At 36.2% G+C, this 26,739-nt stretch overlaps 1 protein-coding gene, 1 long non-coding RNA gene and 1 other non-coding gene across 5 annotated transcripts; 2 read left to right on the top strand and 1 right to left on the bottom strand.

Annotated features, from left to right (window-relative positions):
- Positions 1 to 10,888: 10,888 nt before the first annotated feature.
- Positions 10,889 to 10,996, top strand: LOC112752544 (small nucleolar RNA R71). Its single transcript, XR_003176976.1, has one exon. It is a non-coding gene; the product is annotated as a small nucleolar RNA R71 (small nucleolar RNA).
- An 8,418-nt stretch (positions 10,997 to 19,414) lies between these two features.
- On the top strand, positions 19,415 to 22,298 carry LOC112750638 (uncharacterized). Of its 2 annotated transcripts, XR_003175947.2 has the most exons (7): positions 19,415 to 19,960; positions 20,209 to 20,316; positions 20,402 to 20,476; positions 20,564 to 20,617; positions 20,723 to 20,848; positions 21,323 to 21,412; positions 21,679 to 22,298. It is a non-coding gene; the product is annotated as an uncharacterized lncRNA (long non-coding RNA). The 2 variants fall into 2 exon arrangements; XR_003175946.2 differs by lacking the exon at positions 21,679 to 22,298 and having other exon boundaries at positions 21,323 to 21,622.
- Positions 22,299 to 22,567: 269 nt separating this feature from the next.
- LOC114925303 (uncharacterized) lies at positions 22,568 to 24,695 on the bottom strand. 2 transcript variants are annotated; one of them, XM_029292823.2, is made up of 3 exons: positions 24,549 to 24,695; positions 23,751 to 23,819; positions 22,568 to 23,476 (listed from the first exon to the last, which is right to left on the bottom strand). In XM_029292823.2, the coding sequence occupies exons 1-3, from the start codon at positions 24,649 to 24,651 to the stop codon at positions 22,803 to 22,805; spliced, it is 846 nt and encodes a 281-aa protein (XP_029148656.1). In that variant the 5' UTR covers positions 24,652 to 24,695; the 3' UTR covers positions 22,568 to 22,802. The 2 variants fall into 2 exon arrangements, with proteins under 2 accessions (XP_029148656.1, XP_072074516.1); XM_072218415.1 differs by having other exon boundaries at positions 24,420 to 24,615.
- Positions 24,696 to 26,739: the final 2,044 nt, after the last annotated feature.

The following is a 26,739-nucleotide window of genomic DNA, read 5'->3' as shown; positions in this document are numbered from 1 at the left end:
GGTTTGGGCAAAAATTAAAGATTATTTCTCTAAAACTTCAAAAATAAAGATTCAACAATTAAAATTTGAACTCAAGTCATTTAGAAAAGGTGGAACTTCTGCTACTGAATATCTCGCCAAGATAAGAAAGATTGTGGATTCTCTAGCAGCAAGTGGTTATACCCTCTCCCTTGATGATCATATTACCGCCATTACTGAAGGCTTGTCTGAGGATTATGCATTGTATATCTCTACTGTAATGACAAACATTGAGTCAATTTCTCTAATGGAAGCTGAATCCCTCCTTCTGGCTCATGAGCATATGTTCGATCGTTTTTGAAAACCTGATTTTGAATCAGTTTCTATCAATTACACACAAACAACTCCTCTGTATGCAAGACCACCTTCAAGAGCAAATTTCTATGGACGTCGTGGAAGGGGTGGTAGATTTTCTTGCGGTGGCAGATACTCTTCTTTGGACTCTTGGCCTCAGTGTCAAGTATGTGGGAGACTTGGACATGTGGCCTTTTCTTGCTTTCATTGCTTTGATAACAACTTTCATCCTTCTTCTCAAAATTTCACAAATTAGAAAACAAATACACCTTTGGCTCTTCCACCTCCATTATCATTTCATACTCCTCGTGCTTATCTTGCAACTCTTTCTGCCTTGTTAGATTCTTCCAGGCTTCCTGATACAGGTGCCAGTCATCATGTCACATCTGATCCAAACAATCTAGTTTGCTCATCTGATTACAATGGTTCTGAACAGATTATGTTAGGTAATGGTACAGATAGTAGTATTATTCAATATGGTCACTCATATCTTGTTAATCTTGATACAAAACAAAAGTTTCTGCTTGACAAATTATTACATTCCCCTGAAATAACTCAGAACCTTATAAGTGTGCATAAAACTACTATTGATAACAAGTGTTTCTTTGAGTTTCATGCTAACTATTGTTGTGTTAAATCCCAGATTACAAATGAGATTCTTCTTCAAGGAATTTCTAGAAATGGCATTTATTATTTTGATAGAATGACTGTTACTCAAACTAAATCTGACAATGCTGATAAGGATTTAGTGCAAATTGACAACTTTTATCCTAAAGTTTTTCATGCTAATTTGAACTCATATGAATTGTGGCATGATAGACTTGGCCACTATGGCACAAATACTGTTCTAAATGTAATGAGACATTGTAATTTGAATGTTCAATCACATAAAGCCACTTCTCATGTTTGTGAATTCTGCTGTATGGCAAAAATGCACCTTCTTCCTTTCTTTCTAGATAAATTTAACTTTAATGCTCCTCTTGAAATGATGTATTCAGATTTATGGGGACTTGCCCTTATTACTTCATATCATGGATTCAATTATTATATCTTATTTGTTGATGCTTTTACTAGGTATACATATGTTTATTTTCTCCATTCTAAATCTTAGGCATTTCATGCTTTTTTACAATTCAAAGCTAATTTTGAAACTCACAGGGGTGTAAAGATTAAAGCTTTACAAACTGACCATGGCCGTGAATACCTATCTACACAATTCACTGAATTTTTGGCTACTCACGGTATCACTCATCGCTTCTCTTGTCCATACACTCATCAACAAAATGAACGGGCCGAAAGGAAGCATCGTCACATTGTTGAAACTGGTCTTGCAATGCTTGCAAGAGCTTCTCTTCCTTTGATACATTGGGACGATGCCTTCCTTTCGACAACCTACATTATCAATAGACTATCCTCTCCAAATACTCAAAATATCACTCCTTATGAACTCCTTCACCATCATAAACCACACTATTCTTTCCTTAGAACCTTTGGGTGTGCTTGCTATCCATGTCTTAAACCATATTCTACCAATAAATTTGACTACAAATCTCAATTATCCATCTTCTTAGGTTATGCTCTTAATCATAAGGGATATAAGTGTCTCACTAAAACTGGAAAAATCATTATTACTCGTCATGTTATATTTGATGAATCTAAGTTTTCATATTCTATTCTTTTTCCATCCTCACCTCCTGCTTTACCTAAGCAACAATTTCCTTATACATCCTTGGTACTGCCTATTATAACTCATACTTCTTCAAATTCACATCTTAACAATGAGTCCAATTCTGCTCTTCATTCCTCCTACCAACCAGTTCTATCTAGTTCTAATTTTGACCTTCTTCCTCACTCTTCCTTAGATGCATCATCACCTAAGCAAGCCTCTAACCAAAAATCAAATGAGCCAATTCCTCTCTCTAAAGCCAATACAGCTCAACACCACTCAGATAGTGTCCTTATTTCAGGTTTAGAAATACAATTTGGAAGTTCTCCGAAACCAAAAATTTCAACTAATACTCACTCAATGCAAACCAGATCCAAGTCTAGTATTGTAAAACCAAAACTATTCCCAACTACTACTTCTTCCAATCTTGATCTTTATAATAATGTTCCTACCACCACTGCACAGGCTTTACAGTCACCTCATTGGCATCAAGCCATGTTGGAGGAGCTGCAAGCTTTATATAAGAATCAAACATGGAGTTTAGAAACTCCTCCTCTTACTGCCAAGGTGATCGATAGCAGGTGGATTTATGCTATTAAAAGAAAATCAAATGGATATATTGCTAAGTATAAAGCTAGATTGGTTGCAAAGGGTAACCACCAAGTTAAGGGGTTGATTATGAACAGGTTTTTGCCCATGTAATCAAACCTTCATCCATAAGAATTGTTCTCACCATTGCTTTAAAGTATCATTGGCAGATTCGGCAGTTTGATTTCAATGATGCATTTTTGAATGGGGATTTAAATGAAATGGTTTTTATGAAACAACCTCCAGGATTTTTTCAAGGTGATGTTGGACAGGTTTGTAGATTGAAAAATCCTTGTATGGCTTAAAACAAGCCCCAAGAACATGGTTTGTTAAACTTTCTTCAACTTTAGTTTTATTTGGTTTCATCAAAACCAGGTCAGATCACTCTTTATTTGTCAAGCATGATCCTACTATCACTATATATATTCTAGTATATGTACATGATATACTTATTACTGGGAATAATACAATTGTCATTCAAAATACTATAAACCCGCTTCACAACATTTTTTTCTTAAAAGATCTTGGTGAATTTAGTTATTTTCTTGGAATAGAAGCATGTAAGATTGATTCAGGAACTTATCATCTTAGTCAAACAAAATACATCTCTGACCTATTAAAGAAAGTTTGCATGGAAGAATTAAAAGGAGTTCCAACTCCTATGATCACAAGTGTTAAACTATCTAAAGAAGGAAATAATATCTTGATGATGCAACATTATATAAATCTGTTATAGGGTCTCTACAGTATGCTACCTTAACAAGGCCAGAAATCTCTTATTGTGTTAACAAATTAAGTCAATATATGCAAAGACCCTTGATTAGTCATTGGAAATATGTGAAGAGATTGTCACGGTATCTTGCTGGGACAATAGAACAAGGTCTTTTGTTTAATTCTAGCACTGACTTAAGAATTTATGCTTTTTGTGATTCAGATTGGGGATCAGATGTTGATGATAGAAAATCCACTTATGGTTATGGAGTTTATCTTGGTGCAAACCTGGTATCTTGGTGCAGTAGGAAACAACCCTCTGTCAACAGATCCAGCACAGAAGCTGAGTATAGGGGACTAGCTGAAGCAGATTCTCAAATAGTCTGGCTCCAAAATCTTCTCAAGGAACTTCACATCCAAGTTGACACTGTTCCCACTCTATATTGCGATAACATGAGTGCAGTTTTGCTGCAGCTAATCCTATTTTGCACAGCAAAACTAAACACTTTGAGTTAGATTTACATTTTGTTAGAGAAAGAGTAAATTAGAATCAGCTAAATGTTGTTCATATTAGTGTAGTGGATCAAGTGGCTGACATTTTTACTAAACCTCTGTCAGCAGAACCTTTCAACAAGTGTAAAGACAAACTTAAAGTTACTGCAAGAGTATCTTCAAGTTTGAGGGGGGATATTGGAGATATGAGCAACAGTTAGTAAAACTATTAATTAGCTATAACTGATTTAGTTAGAGGTTGTTAGCTTTCTAGAGATAAGGTCCTCTAACAAACTCTGCTGTATAAATAGATGGTTATGATTCTATTGTAAAGAACTGAAAAATAATACAATAGTTATTCTATTTCAATTTTCAATTCAAATCTCTTGTCAATCTCTCTCTTCTCTGTATTCTTCCATTTGTATCATTTCACAACTGCTCCTCATTCTTCTTTAAGTTCCAATGAGAACCAATCTTCACTTTCTTCTATTCCTACTCCTCCACTATCTGATTCTGCACTCTCAACTTCTACACCAACTAGTATTTCTCCAACTCATCTTTCGCTTCCTTCTTCTTCTACTTCTTCTACTATTGATGAAAAATCTAATGTCATTTCTTCTTCTGATAATACTACACCAATTATCCCTTCTAATCAACCTTCCACAACCACCAACACTCATCACATGATCACCAGATCAAAATCTGGTATTCATAAACTCAAACCCCTTGTTGCTACTTTCTCTATTTATAATCTCACCAAAAATTCACCACAGAATGTTTCTCAGGCCTTACAATCCTCTTATTGGCTTCAAGCCATGAATGAGAAATACAATGCTCTAATGAAAAATCATACCTAGCATCTTACTCATCCTCCACCTAATTCCATTATTATTGGATGTAAATGGATTTTTACTGTAAAACGAGCCCCTGATAATAGTATAAGAAGTATAAAGCTCGATTGGTGTCAAAAAGGTGACACCAACTCGAGGACGTTGAATTTAATCAAATATACATCCGTATTATAAGACCCTCTACTATAAGGATTGTTCTCACCATTGCTATTTCAAAACGATGGCCTTTGCATCAATTTGACTTCAATAATGCGTTCTTAAATGGATAATTACACGAACACGTTTACATGATGTAGCCTCCAGGTTTTGAACATGTTGATTCCAGTTTGGTTTGTGAGTTGGACAAAGCCATTTATGGTTTAAAACGGGCCTTCGAGCTTGGTTTGCCAAATTAAGCTCTACTCTTTTTCAATTTGGTTTTAAAAACACTAAAGATGATATATCGCTATTCATTCGTGTCACTAATACCTCGACTATTTACTTACTTACCTATGTTAATGACATAGTTATAACTAGCAGTAACAAAAATGAAATTGAACACCTTGTTGCTGAACTAAATTCTAAATTTTCTTTGAAGAACTTGGGTGGTTTGCACTACGTTCTGGGTCTCGAATTTAATTATATTGCTACTGGTGATTGGTGCACGAAGTTTTTGATGTCAAGGCTCAAACTATTCCTGGCACGTGAGCAACTTGGTACGCGTAATCGTGATTACACATTCATAATTTGTCACAACTTCGATACAACTAACCAGCAAGTGCACTGGGTCGTCCAAGTAATACCTTACGTGAGTAAGGGTCGAATCCCACGGAGATTGTTGGTATGAAGCAAGCTATGGTCACCTTGCAAATCTCAGTCAGGCGGATATAAAATAATCATGGAGTTTTCGAATAATAAATAATAGAATAGGGATAGAGATACTTATGTAAATCATTGGTAGGAATTTCAGATAAGCGAATGGAGATGCTTTTTGTTCCTCTGAACCTCTACTTTCCTACTATCTTCATCCAATCAGTCTCACTCCTTTCCATGGCTGGCTTTATGTGATACATCACCACTGTCAATGGCTACTTTCGGTCATCTCTCGGAAAAATGATCCAATGCCCTGTCACGGCACGGCTAATCGCCTGGAGGCATCACCCTTGCCAATGGCTTCATCTTATCCTCTCAGTGAATAATATGCTCACGCACCCTGTCACGGCACGGCTATTCATCTGTCGGTTCTCGATCATGCTGGAATAGGATTTACTATCCTTTTGCGTCTGTCACTAACGCCCTGCAATCGCGAGTTAGGAGCTCGTCACAGTCATTCAATCATTGAATCCTACTCGGAATACCACAGACAAGGTTTAGACCTTCCGGATTCTCTTGAATGCCGCCATCATTCTAGCTTACGCCACGAAGATTCCGGTTAGGAGATCTAAGAGATATTCATTCTAGCTTATTTCATGTAGAACGGAGGTGTTTGTCAGGCACGTGTTCATAGGGGAGAATGGTGATGAGCGTCACACATAATCATCACCTTCATCATGTTCTTGGGTGCGAATGGATATCTTAGAAGCGAAATAAGATGAATTGAATAGAAAACAGAAGTACTTTGCATTAATCTTTGAGGAACAGCAGAGCTCCACACCTTAATCTATGGAGTGTAGAAACTCTACCGTTAAAAATACATAAGTGAAGGTCCAGGCATGGCCGAGATGGCCAACCCCCTAAAACGTGATCAAAGAATCATAAGGTAATCCAAAGATGAACAATGGATTACAACTGAGACCAAAGATGCCTAATACAATAGTAAAAGGTCCTATTTATAATAAACTAGCTACTAGGGTTTACATGAGTAAGTAATTGATGTATAAATCCACTTCCTGGGCCCAATTGGTGTGTGTTTGGGCTGAGCCTGAGTGTTGCACGTGTAGAGGTCCTTCTTGGAGTTGAACGCCAGTTTTTGTGCCAGTTTGGGCGTTCAACTCTGGTTTTGGCTCCTTTTCTGGCGCTGGACGCCAGATTTGGGCAGAGAGCTGGCGTTGAACGCCAGTTTACGTCATCTATTCTTGGCCAAAGTATGGACTATTATATATTTCTGGAAAGCCCTGGATGTCTAATTTTCAATGCAATTGGAAGCGCGCCATTTCGAGTTCTGTAGCTCCAGAAAATCCACTTTGAGTGCAGGGAGGTCAGAATCCAACAGCATCAGCAGTCCTTCTTCAACCTCTGAATCTGATTTTTGCTCAAGTCCCTCAATTTCAGCCAGAAAATACCTGAAATCACAGAAAAACACACAAAATCATAGTAAAGTCCAGAAATGTGAATTTAACATAAAAACTAATGAAAACATCCCTAAAAGTAACTAGATCCTACTAAAAACATACTAAAAACAATGTCAAAAAGCGTATAAATTATCCGCTCATCACAACACCAAACTTAAATTGTTGCTTGTCCCCAAGCAACTGAAAATCAAATAGGATAAAAAGAAGAGAATATACTATAAATTCCAAACTATCAATGAAACATAGCTTTAATCAAATGAGCGGGACTTATAGCTTTTTGCCTCTTGAATAGTTTTGGCATCTCATTTTATCCATTGAGGTTCAGAATGATTGGCATCTATAGGAACTCAGAGTTCAGATAGTGTTATTGATTCTCCTAGTTCAGTATGATGATTCTTGAACACAATTTCTTTATGAGTCTTGGCCGTGGCCCTAAGCACTCTGTTTTCCATTATTACCACCGGATACATAAATGCCACAGACACATAATTGGGTGAACCTTTTCAAATTGTGAGTCAGCTTTGCTAAAGTCCCCAATTAGAGGTGTCCAGGGTTCTTAAGCACACTCTTTTTTTGCTTTGGACCTTGACTTTAACCGCTCAGTCTCAAGTTTTCACTTGACACCTTCACGCCACAAGCACATGGTTAGGGACAGCTTGGTTTAGCTGCTTAGACCAGGATTTTATTCCTTTAGGCCCTCCTATCCACTGATGCTCAAAGCCTTGGGATCCTTTTTATTGCCCTTGCCTTTTGGTTTTAAGGGTTATTGGCTTTTTGCTCTTGCCTCTTGGTTTTAAGAGCTTTTGGCTTTTTCTGCTTGCTTTTCTTTCTATTATATTTTTTTTTCGCCTATTTTTTTTTTCTGCAAGCTTTGTTCTTTGCTGCTTTTTCTTGCTTCAAGAATCATTTTTATGATTTTTCAGATTATCAAATAACATGTCTCCTAGTCATCATTCTTTCAAGAGCCAACATATTTAACATTCTTAAACAACAACTTCAAAAGATATATGCACTGTTCAAGCATACATTCAGAAAACAGGAAGCATTGTCACCACATCAATATAATCAAACTAAGTTCAAGGATAAATTCAAAACTCATGTACTTCTTGTTCTTTTGAATTAAAATATTTTTTATTTAAGAGAGGTGATGGATTCATAGGACATTTATAACTTTAAGACATAGTTACTACTACTAATGATCATGTAATGAAGACACAAACATAGATAAGCACATAACATAGAAAACTAAAAACAGAAAAAATAAGAACAAGGAATGAATCCACCTTAGTGATGGTGGCGTTTCCTTCTTGAGGAACCAATGATGTCCTTGAGCTCTTCTATGTCTCTTCCTTGCCTTTGTTGCTCCTCCTTCATTGCTTTTAGATCTTCTCTGATTTCATGAAGGATGATGGAGTGCTCTTGATGTTCCACCCTTAGTTGCTTCCAATAATTGTGTGGAAGAAAATGTATCCCCTGAGGTATCTCAGGGATCTCTTGATTTGCAGTCAAATATTCTACCACTGAGCTATAGACCCTTGATGGAAGCTTTTGTCTTCCCTTTCCTCTTTCTAGAGGTTTCTCTGGTCTTAGGTGCCATCAATGGTTATGGAAAAAACAAAAAAGCTATGCTTTTACCACACCAAACTTAGAATGTTGCTCGCCCTCGAGCAAAAGAAGAAAGAATAGAAGAATAAGAAGATATGGAGGAGATGGAGGGATCTGTGTATGGATGTGAGTGGTGAATGGAGAACAGAAGGGATGGTCATGAATGGAGAGAGAGAGGGTGAGGTGGGTGAGGGATTCACAGATCCTGAGATGATCCTGTGGTGTCCACAGATCTTGAGGTGATCCTGTGGTGTCCACAGATCCTGAGGTGTCAAGGCATTTACATCCCTGCACCAATTTAGGCATGCAAAATGCCCTTGCACACAACTCTGGGCGTTCAGCGCCAGGTTGGTGCCCATTTTGGGCGTTCAACACCCATTTGCTGCCATTTCTGGCGTTGAACGCCAGAACCATGCTTGTTCTGGGCGTTCAGCGCCAGGATGCTGCCCATTCTAGGCGTTCAGCGCCAGAACCATGCTCTGTTTTGGCGTTTGAACGCCAGACAGATGCTCCTCCAGGGTGTGATTTTTCTTCTGCTGTTTTTAATTCCGTTTTTGATTTTTTTGTTTGTTTTGTGACTCCACATGATCATGAACCTATAAAGACATATAACTAAGAAAAATATAGTTAGATAAATAAAAATTGGGTTGCCTCCCAACAAGCGCTTCTTTAATGTCAATAGCTTGACAGTGGGCTCTCATGGAGCCTCACAGATGTTCAGAGCATTGTTGAAACTCTCCAACACCAAACTTAGAGTTTGGATATGGGAGTTTAACACCAAACTTAGAGTTTGGTTGTGGCCTCCCAACACCAAACTTAGAGTTTGACTGTGGGGGCTCTGGTTGACTCTGCTTTGGGAGAAGCTTTTCATGCTTCCTCTCCATGGTTGCAGAGGGAGATCCTTGAGTTTTAAACACAAGGGAGTCCTCATTCCATTGAAGGACTATTTCCCCTCTGTCAACATCAATCACAGCTCTTGCTGTGGCCAGGAAAGGTCTTCCTAGGATGATGGATTCATCCTCTTCCTTTCCAGTATCCAGCACTATGAAATCAGCAGGGATGTAAAGGCCTTCAACCTTTACTAACACGTCCTCTACTTGTCCATAAGCCTATTTTCTTGAATTATCTGCCATCTCTAATGAGATTCTAGCAGCTTGCACCCCATAGATTCCCAGTTTCTCTATTACAGAGAGGGGCATGAGGTTTATTCCTGAACCAAGGTCACACAGAGCCTTAAAGATCATGGTGCCTATGGTACAGGGTATTATGAACTTTCCAGGATCCTGTCTCTTCTGAGGCAATGTCAGTTGATCCAGATCACTTAGTTCATTGATGAACAAGGGAGGTTCAACTTCCCAAGTATCAATGCCAAATAATTTGGCATTCAGCTTCATGATTGCACCAAGAAACTTGGCAGTTTTCTCTTCAGTAACATCCTCATTCTCTTCAGAAGAGGAATACTCATCAGAGCTCATGAAGGGCATAAGGAGGTTCAATGGAATCTCTATGGTCTCTAGATGAGCCTCAGAGTCCTTTGGTTCCTCAGAGGGAAGCTCCTTATTGATCACTGGACGTCCCAGGAGGTCTTCCTCCTTGGGATTCACGTCCTCTCCTCTCCTCACAGGTTCGGCCATGGTGCTTATGTCAATGGCCTTGCACTCTCCTTTTGGGTTCTCTTCTGTATTGCTTGGGAGAGTACTAGGAGGGATTTCAGTGATCCTTTTACTCAGCTGGCCCACTTGTGCTTCCAGATTTCTAATGGAAGACCTCGTTTCATTCATGAAACTCACAGTGGCCTTGGATAGATCAGAGACTAGATTTACTAAATTAGAAGCATTTTGTTCAGAGTTCTCTGTCTGTTGCTGAGTGGATGATGGAAAAGGTTTATTATTGTTAAACCTGTTTCTTCCACCATTATTAAAGCCTTGTTGAGGCTTTTGATCCTTCCATGAGAAATTTGGATGATTTCTCCATGATGAGTTATAGGTGTTTCCATAAGGTTCACCTAAGTAATTCACCTCTGCTATTGCAGGGTTCTCAGGATCATAAGCTTCTTCTGCATAAGAAGCCTCTTGAGTACTGTTGGATGCAGCTTGCATTCCATGCAGACTCTGAGAGATCATATTGACTTACTGAGTCAATATTTTATTCTGAGCCAATATGACATTCAGAGTATCAACTTCAAGAACTCCCTTCTTCATAGGCGTCCCATTACTCACAGGATTCCTTTCAGAAGTGTACATGAACTGGTTATTAGCAACCATGTCAATGAGTTCTTGAGCTTCTGCAGGCGTTTTCTTTAGGTGAATGGATCCACCTGCAGAAGTGTCCAGTGACATCTTTGATAGCTCAGATAAACCATCATAAAATATATCCAGGATGGTCCATTCTGAAAGCATGTCAGAAGGACACTTTTTGGTCAACTGTTTGTATCTTTCCCAAGCTTCATAGAGGGATTCACCTTCTTTCTGTCTGAAGGTTTGAACATCAGCTCTAAGCTTGCTCAGCTTTTGAGGAGGAAAGTACTTGGCTAAGAAAGCCGTGACTAGCTTATCCCAAGAGTTCAGGCTGTCTTTGGGTTGAGAATCCAACCATAATCTAGCTCTGTCTCTTACAGCAAAAGGGAAAAGCATGAGCCTGTAGACTTCAGGATCTACTCCATTAGTCTTAACAGTATCACATATCTGCAAGAATTCAGTTAAGAACTGAAAAGGATCTTCAGATGGAAGTCCATGAAACTTGCAGTTCTGCTGCATCAGAGAAACTAATTGAGGTTTCAGCTCAAAATTGTTTGCTCCAATGGCAGGAATGGAGATGCTTCTTCCATGTAAATTGGAATTAGGTGCAGTAAAGTCACCAAGCATCTTCCTTACATTATTATTATTTTCGGCTGCCATCTCCTTTTCCTGTTCGAAAATTTCTGAAAGGTTATCTCTGGATTGTTGTATTTTAGCTTCTCTTAATTTTCTCTTCAGAGTCCTTTCAGGTTCTGGATCTGCTTCCACAAGAATGTTCTTATCCTTGCTCCTACTCATATGACAAAGAAGAGGGCACAGAAAAATAATAATAATAATAGAGATCCTTTATACCACAGTATAGGGATCCCTGTGTGAGTAGAAGAAGAGGGGGAGACAAAGAATGTAATATAATAGAAAAAACACAACTGTGAGGATGGCAGAGATGTGAGATGAGATGTTAGGATATGAATGAATAAATAGAATAAGATGGGGGAGGGATAATTTTCAAAAATTATTTTGAAAAAGAGTTAGTGATTTTCGAAAATGGTTTTTGAAAATTGTTAGTATTTTTTCGAAATTTTTTTTTTAAAATTAAAAATAAAAATAATTAGTTAATTAAAAAGAAATTTTTGAAAAAGAGGGAAGATATTTTCGAAAATTAGAGAGAGAGAGTTAGTTAGGTAGTTTTGAAAAAAGTTAAGAAACAAACAAAAAGTTAGTTAGTTAGTTGAAACAAATTTTGAAAAAATAAGAAGTTAGGAAGTTAGAAAAGATATTTTGAAAAGATATTTTTGAAAAAGATAAGATAAGAAGATATTTTTGAAAAGATATGATTGAAATTAGTTTTGAAAAAGATTTGATTTTTAAAATCACAATTAATGACTTGATTCATAAGAAATCACAAGATATGATTCTAGAACTTAAAGTTTGAATCTTTCTTAACAAGCAAGTAACAAACTTCAAATTTTTGAATCAAAACATTAATTGATTATGTTATTTTCGAAAATTTGATATAAAAATAAGAAAAAGATTTTTGAAAAATATTTTTTTTATTTTCGAAAATAACTAAGAATTTTGAAAAAGATTTGATTTTTGAAAAAGATTTTGAAAAAGATAAGATTTTCAAATTGAAAATTTGATTTGACTCATAAGGAACAACTTTGATTTTTAAAAAATTTTTGTAAAAGTCAACTCAATTTTCGAATTTGATAAGAGAAAAAGGGAAAGATTTTTTTTTTAATTTTTGAATTTTTATGATGAGAGAGAAAAACAAGAAAAATGATGCAATGCATGAAATTTTTAGATCAAAACAATGAATGCATGCAAGAATGCTATGAATGTCAAGATGAACACCAAGAACACTATGAATGTCATGATGAACATCAAGAACATATTTTTGAAAAATTTTTAATGCAAAGAAAACATGCAAGACACCAAACTTAGAATTCTTTAATGCTTACGCACTAAGAATTCAAGAATGCATATGATAAACACCATACAACACAAAACAAAAAATCATTAAGATCAGACAAGAAGACTTACCAAGAACAACTTGAAGATCATGAAGAACACTATGAATGCATGAAATTTTCGAAAAAATGCAAGATGCATATGCAAGTGACACCAAACTTATTATATGACTCAAGACTCAAACAAGAAACACAAAAATATTTTTGATTTTTATGATTTTCTAATTTTTTTGGATTTTTTTTTTCAAAAATTATTTGAAAAAGAAAAATAAGGATTCCAAAATTTTTAATATGAATTCCAGGAATCTTATGCTCTAAAGCTCCAATCAAAGGGTCAGGCATGGCTTAATAGCCAGCCAAGCTTTAGCATGTAACTCAGACATGACACGCCTGACATACCCTATCCAGAAAGATTGGGCATGACTCCACTGAGGTGATTAGTTGAAGGCCAATCCCAAAGCAGTTTGGGTATGGCTTTACAGCCAGATAGGATTCAACATGTTACCATGAAACTCTAGAATTCATTCTTAAAAGTTTTGAAGCCATAGAATAATTTATTTTTTGAAAACATTTTTATTTTAAATTTTTTTTTTCGAAGACAAAGGAGAAATTTTTGAAAAATTTTTGAAAACAAAACAAAAAGAAAATTACCTAATCTGAGCAACAGGATGAACCGTCAGTTGTCCATACTCGAACAATCCCCGGCAACGGCGCCAAAAACTTGGTGCACGAAATTGTGATGTCCAGGCTCAAACTATTCCTGGCACGTGAGTAACTTGGTACGCGTAATCGTGATTACACATTCATAATTTGTCACAACTTCGATACAACTAACCAGCAAGGGCACTGGGTCATCCAAGTAATACCTTACGTGAGTAAGGGTCGAATCCCACGGAGATTGTTGGTATGAAGCAAGCTATGGTCACCTTGCAAATCTCAGTCAGGCGGATATAAAATAATCATGGAGTTTTCAAATAATAAATAATAGAATAGGGATAGAGATACTTATGTAAATCATTGGTAGGAATTTCAGATAAGCGAATGGAGATGCTTTTCGTTCCTCTGAACCTCTACTTTCCTACTATCTTCATCCAATCAGTCTCACTCCTTTCCATGGCTGGCTTTATGTGATACATCACCACTGTCAATGGCTACTTTCGGTCATCTCTCGGGAAAATGATCCAATGCCCTGTCACGGCACGGCTAATCGTCTGGAGGCATCACCCTTGCCAATGGCTTCATCTTATCCTCTCAGTGAATAATATGCTCACGCACCCTGTCACGGCACGGCTATTCATCTGTCGGTTCTCGATCATGCTGGAATAGGATTTACTATCCTTTTGCGTCTGTCACTAACGCCCTACAATCGCGAGTTAGGAGCTCGTCACAGTCATTCAATCATTGAATCCTACTCGGAATACCACAGACAAGGTTTAGACCTTCCGGATTCTCTTGAATGCCGCCATCATTCTAGCTTACGCCACGAAGATTCCGGTTAGGAGATCTAAGAGATATTCATTCTAGCTTATTTCATGTAGAACGGAGGTGTTTGTCAGGCACGTGTTCATAGGGGAGAATGGTGATGAGCGTCACACATAATCATCACCTTCATCATGTTCTTGGGTGCGAATGGATATCTTAGAAGCGAAATAAGATGAATTGAATAGAAAATAGAAGTACTTTGCATTAATCTTTGAGGAACAGCAGAGCTCCACACCTTAATCTATGGAGTGTAGAAACTCTACCGTTAAAAATACATAAGTGAAGGTCCAGGCATGGCCGAGATGGCCAGCCCCCTAAAACGTGATCAAAGGATCATAAGGTAATCCAAAGATGAACAATGGATTACAACTGAGACCAAAGATGCCTAATACAATAGTAAAAGGTCCTATTTATAATAAACTAGCTACTAGGGTTTACATGAGTAAGTAATTGATGTATAAATCCACTTCCTGGGCCCACTTGATGTGTGTTTGGGCTGAGCTTGAGTGTTGCACGTGTAGAGGTCCTTCTTGGAGTTGAACGCCAGTTTTTGTGCCAGTTTGGGCGTTCAACTCTGGTTTTGGCTCCTTTTCTGGCGCTGGACGCCAGATTTGGGCAGAGATCTGGAGTTGAACGCCAGTTTACATCATCTATTCTTGGCCAAAGTATGGACTATTATATATTGCTGGAAAGCCCTGGATGTCTACTTTCCAATGCAATTGGAAGCGCGCCATTTTGATTTCTGTAGCTCCAGAAAATCCACTTTGAGTGCAGGGAGGTCAGAATCCAACAGCATCAGCAGTCCTTCTTCAACCTCTGAATCTGATTTTTGCTCAAGTCCCTCAATTTCAGCCAGAAAATACCTGAAATCACAGAAAAACACACAAAATCATAGTAAAGTCCAGAAATGTGAATTTAACATAAAAACTAATGAAAACATCCCTAAAAGTAACTAGATCCTACTAAAAACATACTAAAAACAATGTCAAAAAGCGTATAAATTATCCGCTCATCAGTTATCTTTATATATCAGTCAAAATATAGTTTAGATCTCTTAAAGCGTGCAGGCATGAGTCACTCAAAATCGGTTCCAACACCAATACTTTCTTCTCTGAAACTTGTGTCATTTGCCATAAATGATTTTGAAGACCCTACACTCTATCAATCTCTTGTTGGGAGCTTGCAATATGCCACCCTAACGCATTCAAAAATTACTTTCTCTGTTGATAGAGTTAGCCAATTTATGAACTCTCCAAAGCAGCATCACTACAAAGTATTAAAGTGCATTCTTTGCTACCTCTTAGATACCTATTATCATGGTCTGACTTTCTCCAAGTGGTATAATCTTTGTGTTTTGGTTATTGCAGATGTTGATTGGGCAAGTGACATTGAGAATCGTCGCTCTATAAGCGGATATTGTGTATTCCTTGGCAACAATCCTGTGTTTTGGAGCACTAAAAGCAAATTGCTATAAGTTGCTCTTCGACTGAGGCTGAGTTTAGATGCCTTGCTATGCTGAGGCTGAGCTTCTTTGGGTCCAAAAGCTTCTATCTGAATTCGGAATATCCACATCAGTTGCTCCCACGATTTTTTGCGACAACTTTAGTGTTGTCATGCTCGCTGCCAATTCAGTTCTTCATAGTCGAAGCAAACACTTTGAAATTGACCTTCATTTTGTTCAAGATATATCAGCAACTAATGAATAAGGTATTGTCACCTCACTTGAAAAAACTAACGGAATTCTATGCATACAACATGCTCGTCAAAAGTAAGAACGATGTCAGCCTACTGCTTGACTTGTCAAATGTCTTCAACACGTTAAGACAGCATAGGATGAAGCTAAATTTAATATTTTAAAATTTAAATATTTTAAATTTTTTAAAATTATAAAATTTTATTATTGTTTAATTTATATGGTAAAACTCAATAATTAAAAACTGATTTGTAGGATCACTTGTTAATTCTTAATATTTTAATATAGTTTTTTTTAAATAACTACTATATTTATTTAGTGAAATCCAAAATATTAAAACTAGTTATATAGTAGTTATATGCTAAAAGTTTTAATATTTTGGATTTCACTAAATAAATATAGTTGTTATTTTAAATATTTTAGTCTTTTAGATTTCACTAAATAAATATAGTAATTATTTAAAAAAATTATATTAAAATATTAAGATTCAACAAGGGATCCCACAAATCAATTTTTTAATTATTGAGTACTACCATAATAAATTAAATAATAATAAAAATTTTAATTTTAAAAATTTAAAAGATTTAAATTTTAAAATAATTACTATATTATTTAGTGAAATTTAAAATATTAAATTTTTAAATATATAATCAACAATAATTTGATAAACTCATTTAAATAAAAAAATTTACTCTAAAAAATTACAATTTAAAAATATAAAATTTTAAAATACAAATGAAAAATAATTTTATAATAATTTAATTATTTTTATTATTTTATGTAAAAGAGATTTTTTTTATTAAGATATAAAAAATAATATTAAAAGTAGTACAATCAAAAAATATTTTAAATTTAATATTCTGAAGAAAAAATAAAAAAATTATATAAAGACTAATTTATTATTTTTAAAATTTTATTGATGAAAATATTTTATGTTTAGACTTTTAAGAACTATTTTGACTATAAATAACTTATTTACATGTCAAGTGATATGTGACGTGTTACGTGTTCACTGACCTGACACGTTAACCAATCATCTTGATGCATAGTATTAATCTACTATGTCATCATGTCATGTGGTACTTACCTTATTATCTAACTAATAGAATGATCAATTTCACTTATATTTTATTTTTCAAGAACTAATATGACTAAAAAATTTGAGAACTAATTTAAAAATAAATAATTTTTTAGCGACGAATTTGACTATTAATCCGTTGAAATAACATTGTTAACAAAGTTTGATGATGTATGCACTTTATAGTCCACCGTGGGGTTTGAGTAACTCATCCTGAATATAAGCACGGCCACCGCTAACTGGTTTATTAGTTATTACTACACACACTATTCTTTATAGTTTCATACTACTTTCTCTCTCTACCACAATGGTGACTCTTGAAATTATTGATCTTACTGAAATTATTGATCTTACAGAAGGAGAAGGATCTCCTCCACCATCAATAAGATCTTCAGCAGATGGACCAACAATCCTTAACTTCGCTGCTACTACTACTACTAGTGTATGGCCACCTTCAATTCATATCTATCATCTATGATCCCTCTGCTGATCCTTCTCATCATCATTATCAGGCTTCTAATAATAATAACAACAATAGTAGCAGCTTCTTCTTATTCCAACCCTACATGCATGCTGATCATCATCATCATCATCATCCCGATTGCCTCACTACTGATTAGACTCTTAGAGACCATGAATTTGTCTTTCTTTCTTATTTTTTTTCCTTCACACATTTTAAGCTGTATATGTTATTGAATTTTACTGTGTCATCGTATCACATCAACTATTATAATCAATTTATATATTGACTATTATTTTTGTTTTGAAATTTAATTGACTTATTATATTATGAAAAATAATTTTACAGTGTCGGAGTATCTATTATGAAATTTAATTTTACTATTGCGTTGTTTCGTACATTTTTAATATATTAGTGATTGATTTTTTATGTATATATAATAAATATATTATTAAATATATAAATTGCTTAAATGTTTTTATTTTAATTGTAGTATTAAATACTTATTTGCAACCAAAAATTGTCGTATTAAATACGGAAATATTTGATAACTAAAGAAAATTAGCCAAAAACAGCCATAACTTGCCTTATTTAACATTTATTAATTGTTGCGACAATTAATAAATAATAAATAAGACAAGTTCTAGTTGTATTTTTTGTCTCTCTAACATTACCCTATTAAATAAATAATAGTGAATCGAAAACTTTGCCAAAATTTTTGCGGCCTATCCTCATAAAGATGTGTTATGGTATTGACTACTATTAAAATTAATTAAGTAATAAATAAGCCATGTCACTTTTCTCTCATCAAAGATTCTGACTCGAAAAAAAATTGTTCATACTTGCTGGTTGTTTGGCTTATTAGCTTCCATTTCAAAATTTGGATTTATTTTCTGGATATACAAATTGAATTCAAATTCATTGATCGAGTTATATCAAATTTTCTAAGTAATTATTATAGTGACGGATTATTATTATATTTACATTGTCTAAAGCTATACCTTCATCATTTTGGTATAAATTAAAGACATTAATTATTATATATATATATATATATATATATATATATATATATATATATATATATGGATATGTCGTATGAGCATAGGTTATTTCTAATGGGACTAAGCAAGTATGGAAGAGGACGTTGGAGCAAAATAGCTAGGCACTATCTTCATAACAAGACACCGCAACAAGTTCAGAGCTATGCTAATAGATTCTTTAGCCACCTACCACCACCACCATCATCATCAGATCAACACACTTTTACAACTTTAGAAGAAGAAACTCATCCTCATCATCAACATACCCTTCCTCCGGAGATGAGCCAATTAAGAAAACGCTCATGCTTTTTCCGGAGAAGAAAGAGCATAATGAACTCTTTGCTACTAGAGAAACCGATACTCCTATCACCAACCCGCCGCTAATAACTATGAATATGGATTCTTGGTTGGAATAATCCCAACAACAACTACTATTGGTGCAAGCTCTTCTTCTTCCATGAGTGGTAGTGGAAACTATTATGAAGAAATTGATTTGGAGTTGCGTTTGGGTAGTAGTAGTTGAATTATTGCCACCAGCACGCAGTGAGATATTATATTATGGTGTTTGCTACATTACAATGATAAATTTATACGTACCGATACGTTTAAAATATAGACAAATAATAATAAGACATGTGGAATTTATTTTTCATGTCAGCATTTAATTTTTTCTTTTTTAAATATATAGTATATCATCACTTTTACTAAAATACCCTTTTAATTAAATAAAAATAAAAAATATTTATTTATTTAATTTTATAAAAAAACTTAAGCATCCTTCCTTTATTTGATTAGACAAAAATACCCTTTTAAATTAATCAAATTTTAGAATTCAATTAATCCTAATTTTATAATTTCAAATAATTGAAACAACAAAATAAAAATATATTAAAAAACAAAAAATCAAAATTGTTTTTCATATGTGTTAAACATATTAAAAAAATAAAAAACCAAAATTGTTCTTCATCTGGTTCTCGTTCACGCCTCTGAAGATTTCAGTCTTCTTCATCTTATTCTCTCCTCTTCCTATCCTCTCTCTCTGCTACTCGATCTCTTTCATCTGTCTCACTGTGCGTCGCACGCAAGACGCCATCGTTTTGCTGGGATGCCCTAACCAATTACCCAACCCAGCAACCTTAGCTCCACACAACGGCTAAACGCGAACCCACCCCTCCCATGAGCTCCTCCTTCCTCTCTCCGTCATCGATCTCACTCCCTCACCTCCGTTCATCTCCCGCCGCCGTCGCCGAAACGAGCTTCGAAGACACCGTCATTATCGTGCAGCTCTGTTCCACCATCGTGCAGCTACTGTTTCAGCTTTGAAAGCACTGTCGCGCAGCTCGGTTCCATCGTCGCCGGGCTCGCCTCCTTTTTCTGTCGCGCAGCTCTGTTCCATCGTCACCAGCGCTATCTCTGTTCCACCTGTCATCCCTTCGGTCGTGCCCTTGTTCCCCTCTTGCTCAGGATCTGCTCTGCTCTGTTCTAGGGCTTCTAGCTTCTAGGTATTTTTTGTATAACAATTATTGAATAATTGTTGTTAGTTAATTTGTGAACTTGTTATGGGTTGAATAATTTTTGAATAAGTGTTAATTAATCTGTCAATCTTACGGTTTTATATCATATTGGAGTTCATTACAGGTGGTGAATTGTTAGATAAAATTGTGAGTACGTAAGAGGGTCCCTCTTTGCCATATATTTGCTTAATTACCATATATGATATTGGTGATGATGAATATAAATAATTTTGCAGATACATCATGGACGTCTTAGTGAGGCTGAAGTTAGAAGATATTTCCAACAGCTTATTGATGGCATAAATTACTGCCACAGCAAGGGAGTCTATCACAAAGATTTGAAGGTTGGTGGTGTTAAGTTGGTTCAGGAAATTTTTTGCTCATCCTAATCATGATTCCTTCTAAATTTTTTGTTTTCACCTTGTGCAGCCAGAGAATCTTTTACTTGATTCACAAGGCAATATAAAAATTTCATATTTTGGTTTAAGCGCATTACCAGAATAGGTGAGATTGTTATCTAGTAGTTTTCATGTATAACTTCCGTACATGTAGATGAATTGATACCAATGACCTTGGTGAATTTTTTCTTAGGGTGTGAGTCTCCTTTGGACAACTTGTGGCACTCCAAACTATGTAGCTCTCGAGGTAAAACACAGCAGTGCTTGATGTTTGGTTAAATTTCAGTTTCAGTCATGTGCAGATACTAACTATTCTTATGTTGGGTTCTGTTTTTTGAATTTGTGAGCTTAGGTACTCAGTCACAAGGGTTACAATGGTGCTGTGGCTAATGTTTGGTCCTGTGGGGTTATCCTCTATGTCCTATTGGCTGGATACCTTCCCTTTAATGAGCTTGATCTAACCACCTTATACAGTAAGGTATAAATTCAAACTTGCTAAATATATATTTTTCAATTTTGACTAGATTGAACTGTAGTCAAAATATTTGTCTTAAATATTTATTTTGCTCGTAGTGGCATTCATCAGTTAGTATTATCTAGAAATTTAGGATGATAATACATAGTAATTCCTGGTTTTATCTGGATGAACTTCTTAGCAAATATCATTTTTGTATTTTGTTTGGATGTAAATTTGGTTCGATCTGTTTATTCACTTTGTATTGTAGGAGTGCTAGAGCAGCAATTAGTGGGGGCTGGAAACAAATAGTTTTCATCTATATTAGTATTTTCTCCATCATTTGATAGGTGCTAACTGCAGTAGTGTCAGGCTACAAGTTTTTGTAGCTACCTCTTCTCTTCTCAAGCAGAAGCAAGAGTGTTTTTCATCAAATAAGATGTCGGATTTTTAGTAATGCTAATGAAATTTCCTTGGTTTTCTTGTTAACTCTTGCAGATTAATAAAGCATACTTTTCATGCCCTTCTTGGTTTCCTGTAAGGGCAAAATCATTGATATCTAGAATTTTGGACACAAATCTTGAAACGGTGAGTATTGGTTGCAAAGATTAGTTGTAACTGTCTATTACAAAATGAATGTTGTATGACCACAGAGCAGAAATAATTGAGTCTTTGATGTGGTTGATATTTTGATGCTAAGCATCTAAACAAATTGTGATGATGTGTAGTTCACAATCCTATGTGTGATTGTGATTTATAGGACTGTTTTCCTTTAATAGTAAATCCAATTGTAGAAAAGTTTGGAATTTTATTGAAACTTGAAAGCATCTGATAGCCTGCAATTTATGAGCAAGGCCTTGGCAGAGAAGGGGTACTACAAGCAAAAGGGTGTGGTGAGAAAGGTGATTGACAAATATGTTGAAAAAATTGAGATGCTTGAAAGCAAGCATGTGCTGAGAGTCGATCAGGAAGAGCTTGAAACTGTGATTCCACAAGTTGTGGGCCGTGTAAAAATTGTCAATGGTGCATATCGTGGGTCAACTGCGAAAGTTTTGGAAGTGGATACGGATCATTTTTGTGCAAAGGTGCAGATAGAGAGAGGTGCCTATGATGGCAGGGTACTCAAAGCTGTGGAATATGAAGACATTTGTAAAATAGCACAATGAGTTTGATGAGAATAATAACCAAGTGATTCTGTGTTAAGTTGGTTGAATAACATTGTTTGTTCTTATGTATCTGTCTGTAGTTTATCAGTTTTATCTATATGTGAGATCAGTCATGTCGATAATCTTCCCTGTTATAAGATTGAATGCATTCTTGATTGGCAATGGAGAAACTTTTTACTTTTCGGTAGTAAGAAAATTGCGGGGAGATGGTGACTGTAAGCTCCAAACTACAATGTTATACGTGCAATTAAATGATTAATGAACTTCTTGATTTAGAACGTAATGGTTCAATGTTCACAAGGTTGAGATGTTGTTCTTCTGCTTACATGTATATACATTGGATTATTCTTATATCAGTTGCACATATGAAGAAAAAGGTTATGATTATGAATTTATTTTCTTCTGCTTCACATGTATTTTTATGGACCAAATAGCGAGCTTATTATCGACAGTATTTATTTATTTATGTACTTCAAATCGTCTAACAGCTTTTGGATAGAAGTTCAAAACACAACAATAATAAAAGGTTGAGTCCTTACATATCGGACTAAAATCCTCCCTACTTGTAAAGCTCACAAGATCACAACGTTTTCTTAATTTTCAATATATAACAAGGCACCAAAGCCATGATAATGATACATTAAAATAACAAACAGTAATGGCAACTGAACATGCTTCAAATATACAACCAAACTTCTAGGAGGCTACCCAGTTCAATAGAATGAGACGCATGATCAAAAGATGTATCTCAACTCTAGAAGTAGACAATACCCCAAATAGCATGAAAATAACTATAACTATAACCATAACCATCATATGGCAGTTTTTTGCTTTCTCTGAAGATCCACTGATGAGCAACATACTAATTGTATCCAATATGGTCTGCTCTTGGCTTTCCTCTTTTCCCTCTTCATTTTTGTAGGATATCTTGCCGGTGAGTTCCATTCTTTTGCAGCGTCGTTTATCAGAGCTTGAGCTGAAGGCGAATCAGGACCTAGAATGGAGTTAACAGTTGTCAATCCAGAACCATTATTTTGTGGAAGTTTACCATTCTTTCTGCTTGCCAAGTTTTCTTCTAATTTTGGAGAACTTGGGCTGTGGCTGTGAGCAGCCTCACCTAAGAGGCTCTTCAGAGGGGTGTGCTCCTTAGGGGTGCTCCAGTTTGTGACCTTTGCTATTATCTCTTCATTCTTGTTTCTCGCTTGGGACTTATTCATGACCTGAGTTTGAGAGGTAAACCAACAAGCCTGCAAAGTGGAACTCGAATTCTTCCACTTTTTGTCTTCAGATGCAGGTGCTTTATGACTAGCGGCATCCCTAGGTTCTACCAATGTCATGATAGATGGTGCTTCAAACATTTCTGATTTTACAGACGGCTGTTTCTCAGATGTAGCTTTTGAATTGATCAAGTTGGATTTTCCCACTTCTGTTGATGGTGAAGTTTCAATATCGATAATAGCATGTGCATCAGATTGCATTGAGAGAACTGTTAAGTGGATAATGAGTAAATCAATCACACTATCACTCCAAAATATCAATAAACTATATCATAGCCAAAATGTTGTACACCAAGGTAAAACTCATCATCACATCACATAAGGATGAAGGAAAATGACTTACATGGATCCTAACACAGGTATAACAATGGGTCAATATTATTGATGCAAAAGAGACAAGATCTACACAATGTTTTTTTAGATAAAAATAATGTTTCTATGTGACTAAATTATTTTCCTTTACGAAAATAAAGGTGTATATACCTGAAATAGATCTCCAATTGGCTTCCAAACTAAATTGTTTTTCTTGGAGGTTCAAACCTGTTTTGTGGCCTGAAATAGAATGTTCAGATATTAGAAAAAGTATTTTTGAAAATTGCTGAATTTTAGAATAACACCCTTTATCGGTGTTCTTTAAACAAAAAAAAAAGTTTCTCCTGTTTCTGAGTTTTCACTGATTTGTTTGCCTATAAGTGTTGAGTACTTGAAGTTCTTATAAAGCCTAGAAGAATTTATACATTCCCAAGTGATACATGATTCTACAAATAATAACAATAATATATCAAATATAAGATTTGGGATTTTTCTCAAATATTTTAAAGCTTCTGAACAATAGACACCCATATTTCTGTGATAAATAAAAGTGCTCCCTGTTTATGCTCAACTTAAATTCGTATACAGTTATATTTATGGATATCTTTTTCTTTTCTATGGACTATATCACGAATGGCAAACCTTTCTTCAGACCCTTTTTAATATATATATACTTCCTACTAAAATTTCCTTCCCTTTCTCAGGTGAAACAAGAAATGAAGCCAAAGAGCTGAATAATAAGATGCTAAATGCAATGGTGAGTAGATACCAGAAATTTCAATAGTGATCATAGAAAAATTTCAGAAACAATTAAATATTTCAATGTAATTGCAGGCTAACAATAATGTGAAGGTTGCAAGAGATAATCAACAATTCTCCACAGAATCATTGGGAACTTCCAACTCATCATCCTCTTGCTCATCTAGCATGTCATCCTTAGAGTTCAACAAAGGAAAAGAAGGGTCGCACCTTGAAACACATCAGTCAAAGAGGAAAAGAAGGGCCGCACCTTGAAACACATCGACTCTCTCCGGCCTTTGCAGTTGCCTAAATCTGTCAATAGCAGAGGCATTGTCACCAATAGGGGTGTGCAAAAAAACTGGTTTCATTGAACTGAATTGAAACTGAACTGAAACCATAGTTTTTATGAAAATCAGTTTATTAAAAACCAGTTTTTATGGTTCAGTTTAGTTTTAAACCAAATTAAAACTGGTTTTATTTAAACGCTAAAATTAGTTTTTACATACTCTTTCTCTCTCTCTCCCTTCACTCTCTCTCTCTCCCCTTCCTCTCTCTCCTCTTTCTCCCATTCTCTCTCTCTTTTCTCTTTCTTCCTTCTCTCTCTCTCTTTTTCTCTCTCTCTCTCTCCATCCTCTTTGTCTCCCTCCTTCTCTCTCTCCCCCTCCCCTCCTCTCTCTCTCTCTCTCTCTCTCTCTCTCTCTCTCTCTCCGTCTCTCTTCCTCTCTCTCTCTCCTCCTCTTTTTCCCTCTCCTCTCTCTCCCTCTCTTTTTCCCTTTCTTTCTCTCTCTCCTCTCCCTCCTCTCTCTCCCCCTCCCATCTCTCTTCGTCTCTCTCTCTCTCCCATTCTCTCTCTCTCCTTTCTCTCCTCTCCCTTTCTCTCCCCCTTCCTTCCTCTCTCTCTCCTCCATTCTCTCTTCCTCTCTCTCCCCTCTTTCTTCATCTCTCTCTCCTTCTCCTCTTTCTTCCCCTAATCTCTCTCTCTCTCTCTCCCTCTTTTCCTCTCTCTCTCTCTCTCTCTCTCTCTCTCTCTCTCCCTCTTTTTCCTCGCTCTCCCCTTTTTTCTCTCTCCCTCTTTTTTCTCGCTCTCCCCTTTTTTTCTCTCGCTCCCCCTTTTTCTTCCTCTCTCTCTCTCTCCTTCTCCTCTTTTTTCCTCTCCTCTCTCTCTCTCCATTTTCTCTCCCTCTCTCTCCCTCTCTTTTCTTTTTCTCCCTTCTCCCTTCTCTCTCTCTCTCCCTTCCCCCTTCTCTCTCTCTCTCCCTCTTTTCCCTCTCTCCCCTTTTGTTTCTCTCTCTCCTCTCCCTCCCTTCTCTCTTCCTCTCTCTCTCTCTTTTTTCCCTTTTTTCTCTTTCTCTCTCCCTTCCCTTATTTCTCTCTCCTCTTCTCTCTCTTTCTTCTCCCTCATCTCTCTCTTTTTCCTCTTTCTTCCCTTCCTTTCTCTATTTTCTCTTTCTCTCTCAACCTTTTCTCACTCTATATCCCTCTTCTCTCTCTCTCCCTCTTTTTTCCAAAACAAGAAAGAGAAGAAGGGAGAGAGAAAAGAGAAAAAAAAGGGAAGAAGGAGAGATAGAAAAAAGACAGAGATGAGGAGGAGAGAATGGAGGGGAGAAAGAGCTCAAAATAAAGAGAGAGGAAGAGAGAGAGGGAGAGAAAGTGAGAGAGACAAAGAGAAAGAGAGAGGGAGAGAGAGAGAGGGGAGGAAAAGAGGGAAGGAGAGAGAGATATAGAGGAAGATGGATAGAAGAGAGAGTGAGAGAAAGGGATATAGGGAGAAAAGGGAGAGAGAAAGAAAGGGGAGGTGGAGAAAGAGGGGCATGGGAGAGAGATAGGAGGGGAAGAGAGAGGAAGATAAGAAGAGAGAGGGAGAAAAAAAGAAAAGGAAAAGGGAGAGAGAGAGAGAGAGAGAGAGAGAGAGAGAGGAGGGGAGAGAGAGAAGGAAGAGAGAGAGAGAGAGATAAAGGAGGGGGAGAGAAGAAGAGAGAGAGAAAGAGGAGAAGGAGAGAGAGAGGGAGAGAAGGGAGATAGAGAGAGGAGGGGGAGAGAGAGAGAGAGGGAGAGAAGGAGAGAGAGAAAGGAGGGAGAGAGAGGGAGGGAGAGAAGAAGAGAGAGAGGGAGGGAGAAGGGAAGGAGAGATAGGGAGAGAAGGGAGAGAGAGGGGGAGAGAGAGAAAGGAGGGGGAGAGAGGGAGAGAAGAAGAAGAGAGAGAGAGAGAGAGAGAGAGGAAGAGAGAAAAAATGTAAAAACTAATTTTATATATGTTAAAAGTTAAAACTAGTTTTAACCTATAAACCAGTTTAAACTGGTTTTTTCTATTAAAACTAGTTTTATTTTTATGAACTGGTTTAAACTGGTGCACTGTATTGTAAACTGGTTTAAAACCAATTTCTTATTTGACAAAGTAGTTTGGTTCAGTTTCTGAACC

This window comes from Arachis hypogaea, chromosome 15, assembly GCF_003086295.3.
Source record: "Arachis hypogaea cultivar Tifrunner chromosome 15, arahy.Tifrunner.gnm2.J5K5, whole genome shotgun sequence".
Lineage (NCBI taxonomy): Eukaryota > Viridiplantae > Streptophyta > Magnoliopsida > Fabales > Fabaceae > Arachis > Arachis hypogaea.
The sequence above is the reverse complement of the archived record's forward strand: the minus strand, read 5'-3'. Positions and strand labels throughout refer to the sequence as shown.

Coding starts and splice junctions, on each gene's coding strand:
- LOC114925303 (XM_029292823.2), bottom strand. CDS start 24,651: ATGCCTCTGCTATTGACAGATTTAGGCAACTGCAAAGGCCGGAGAGAG. Junction 23,820..24,548: donor TTTGACTGATGTGTTTCAAG/GTGCGACCCTTC, acceptor ATTCTATTTCAG/GCCACAAAACAGGTTTGAAC. Junction 23,477..23,750: donor CAATTGGAGATCTATTTCAG/GTATATACACCT, acceptor TCCACTTAACAG/TTCTCTCAATGCAATCTGAT.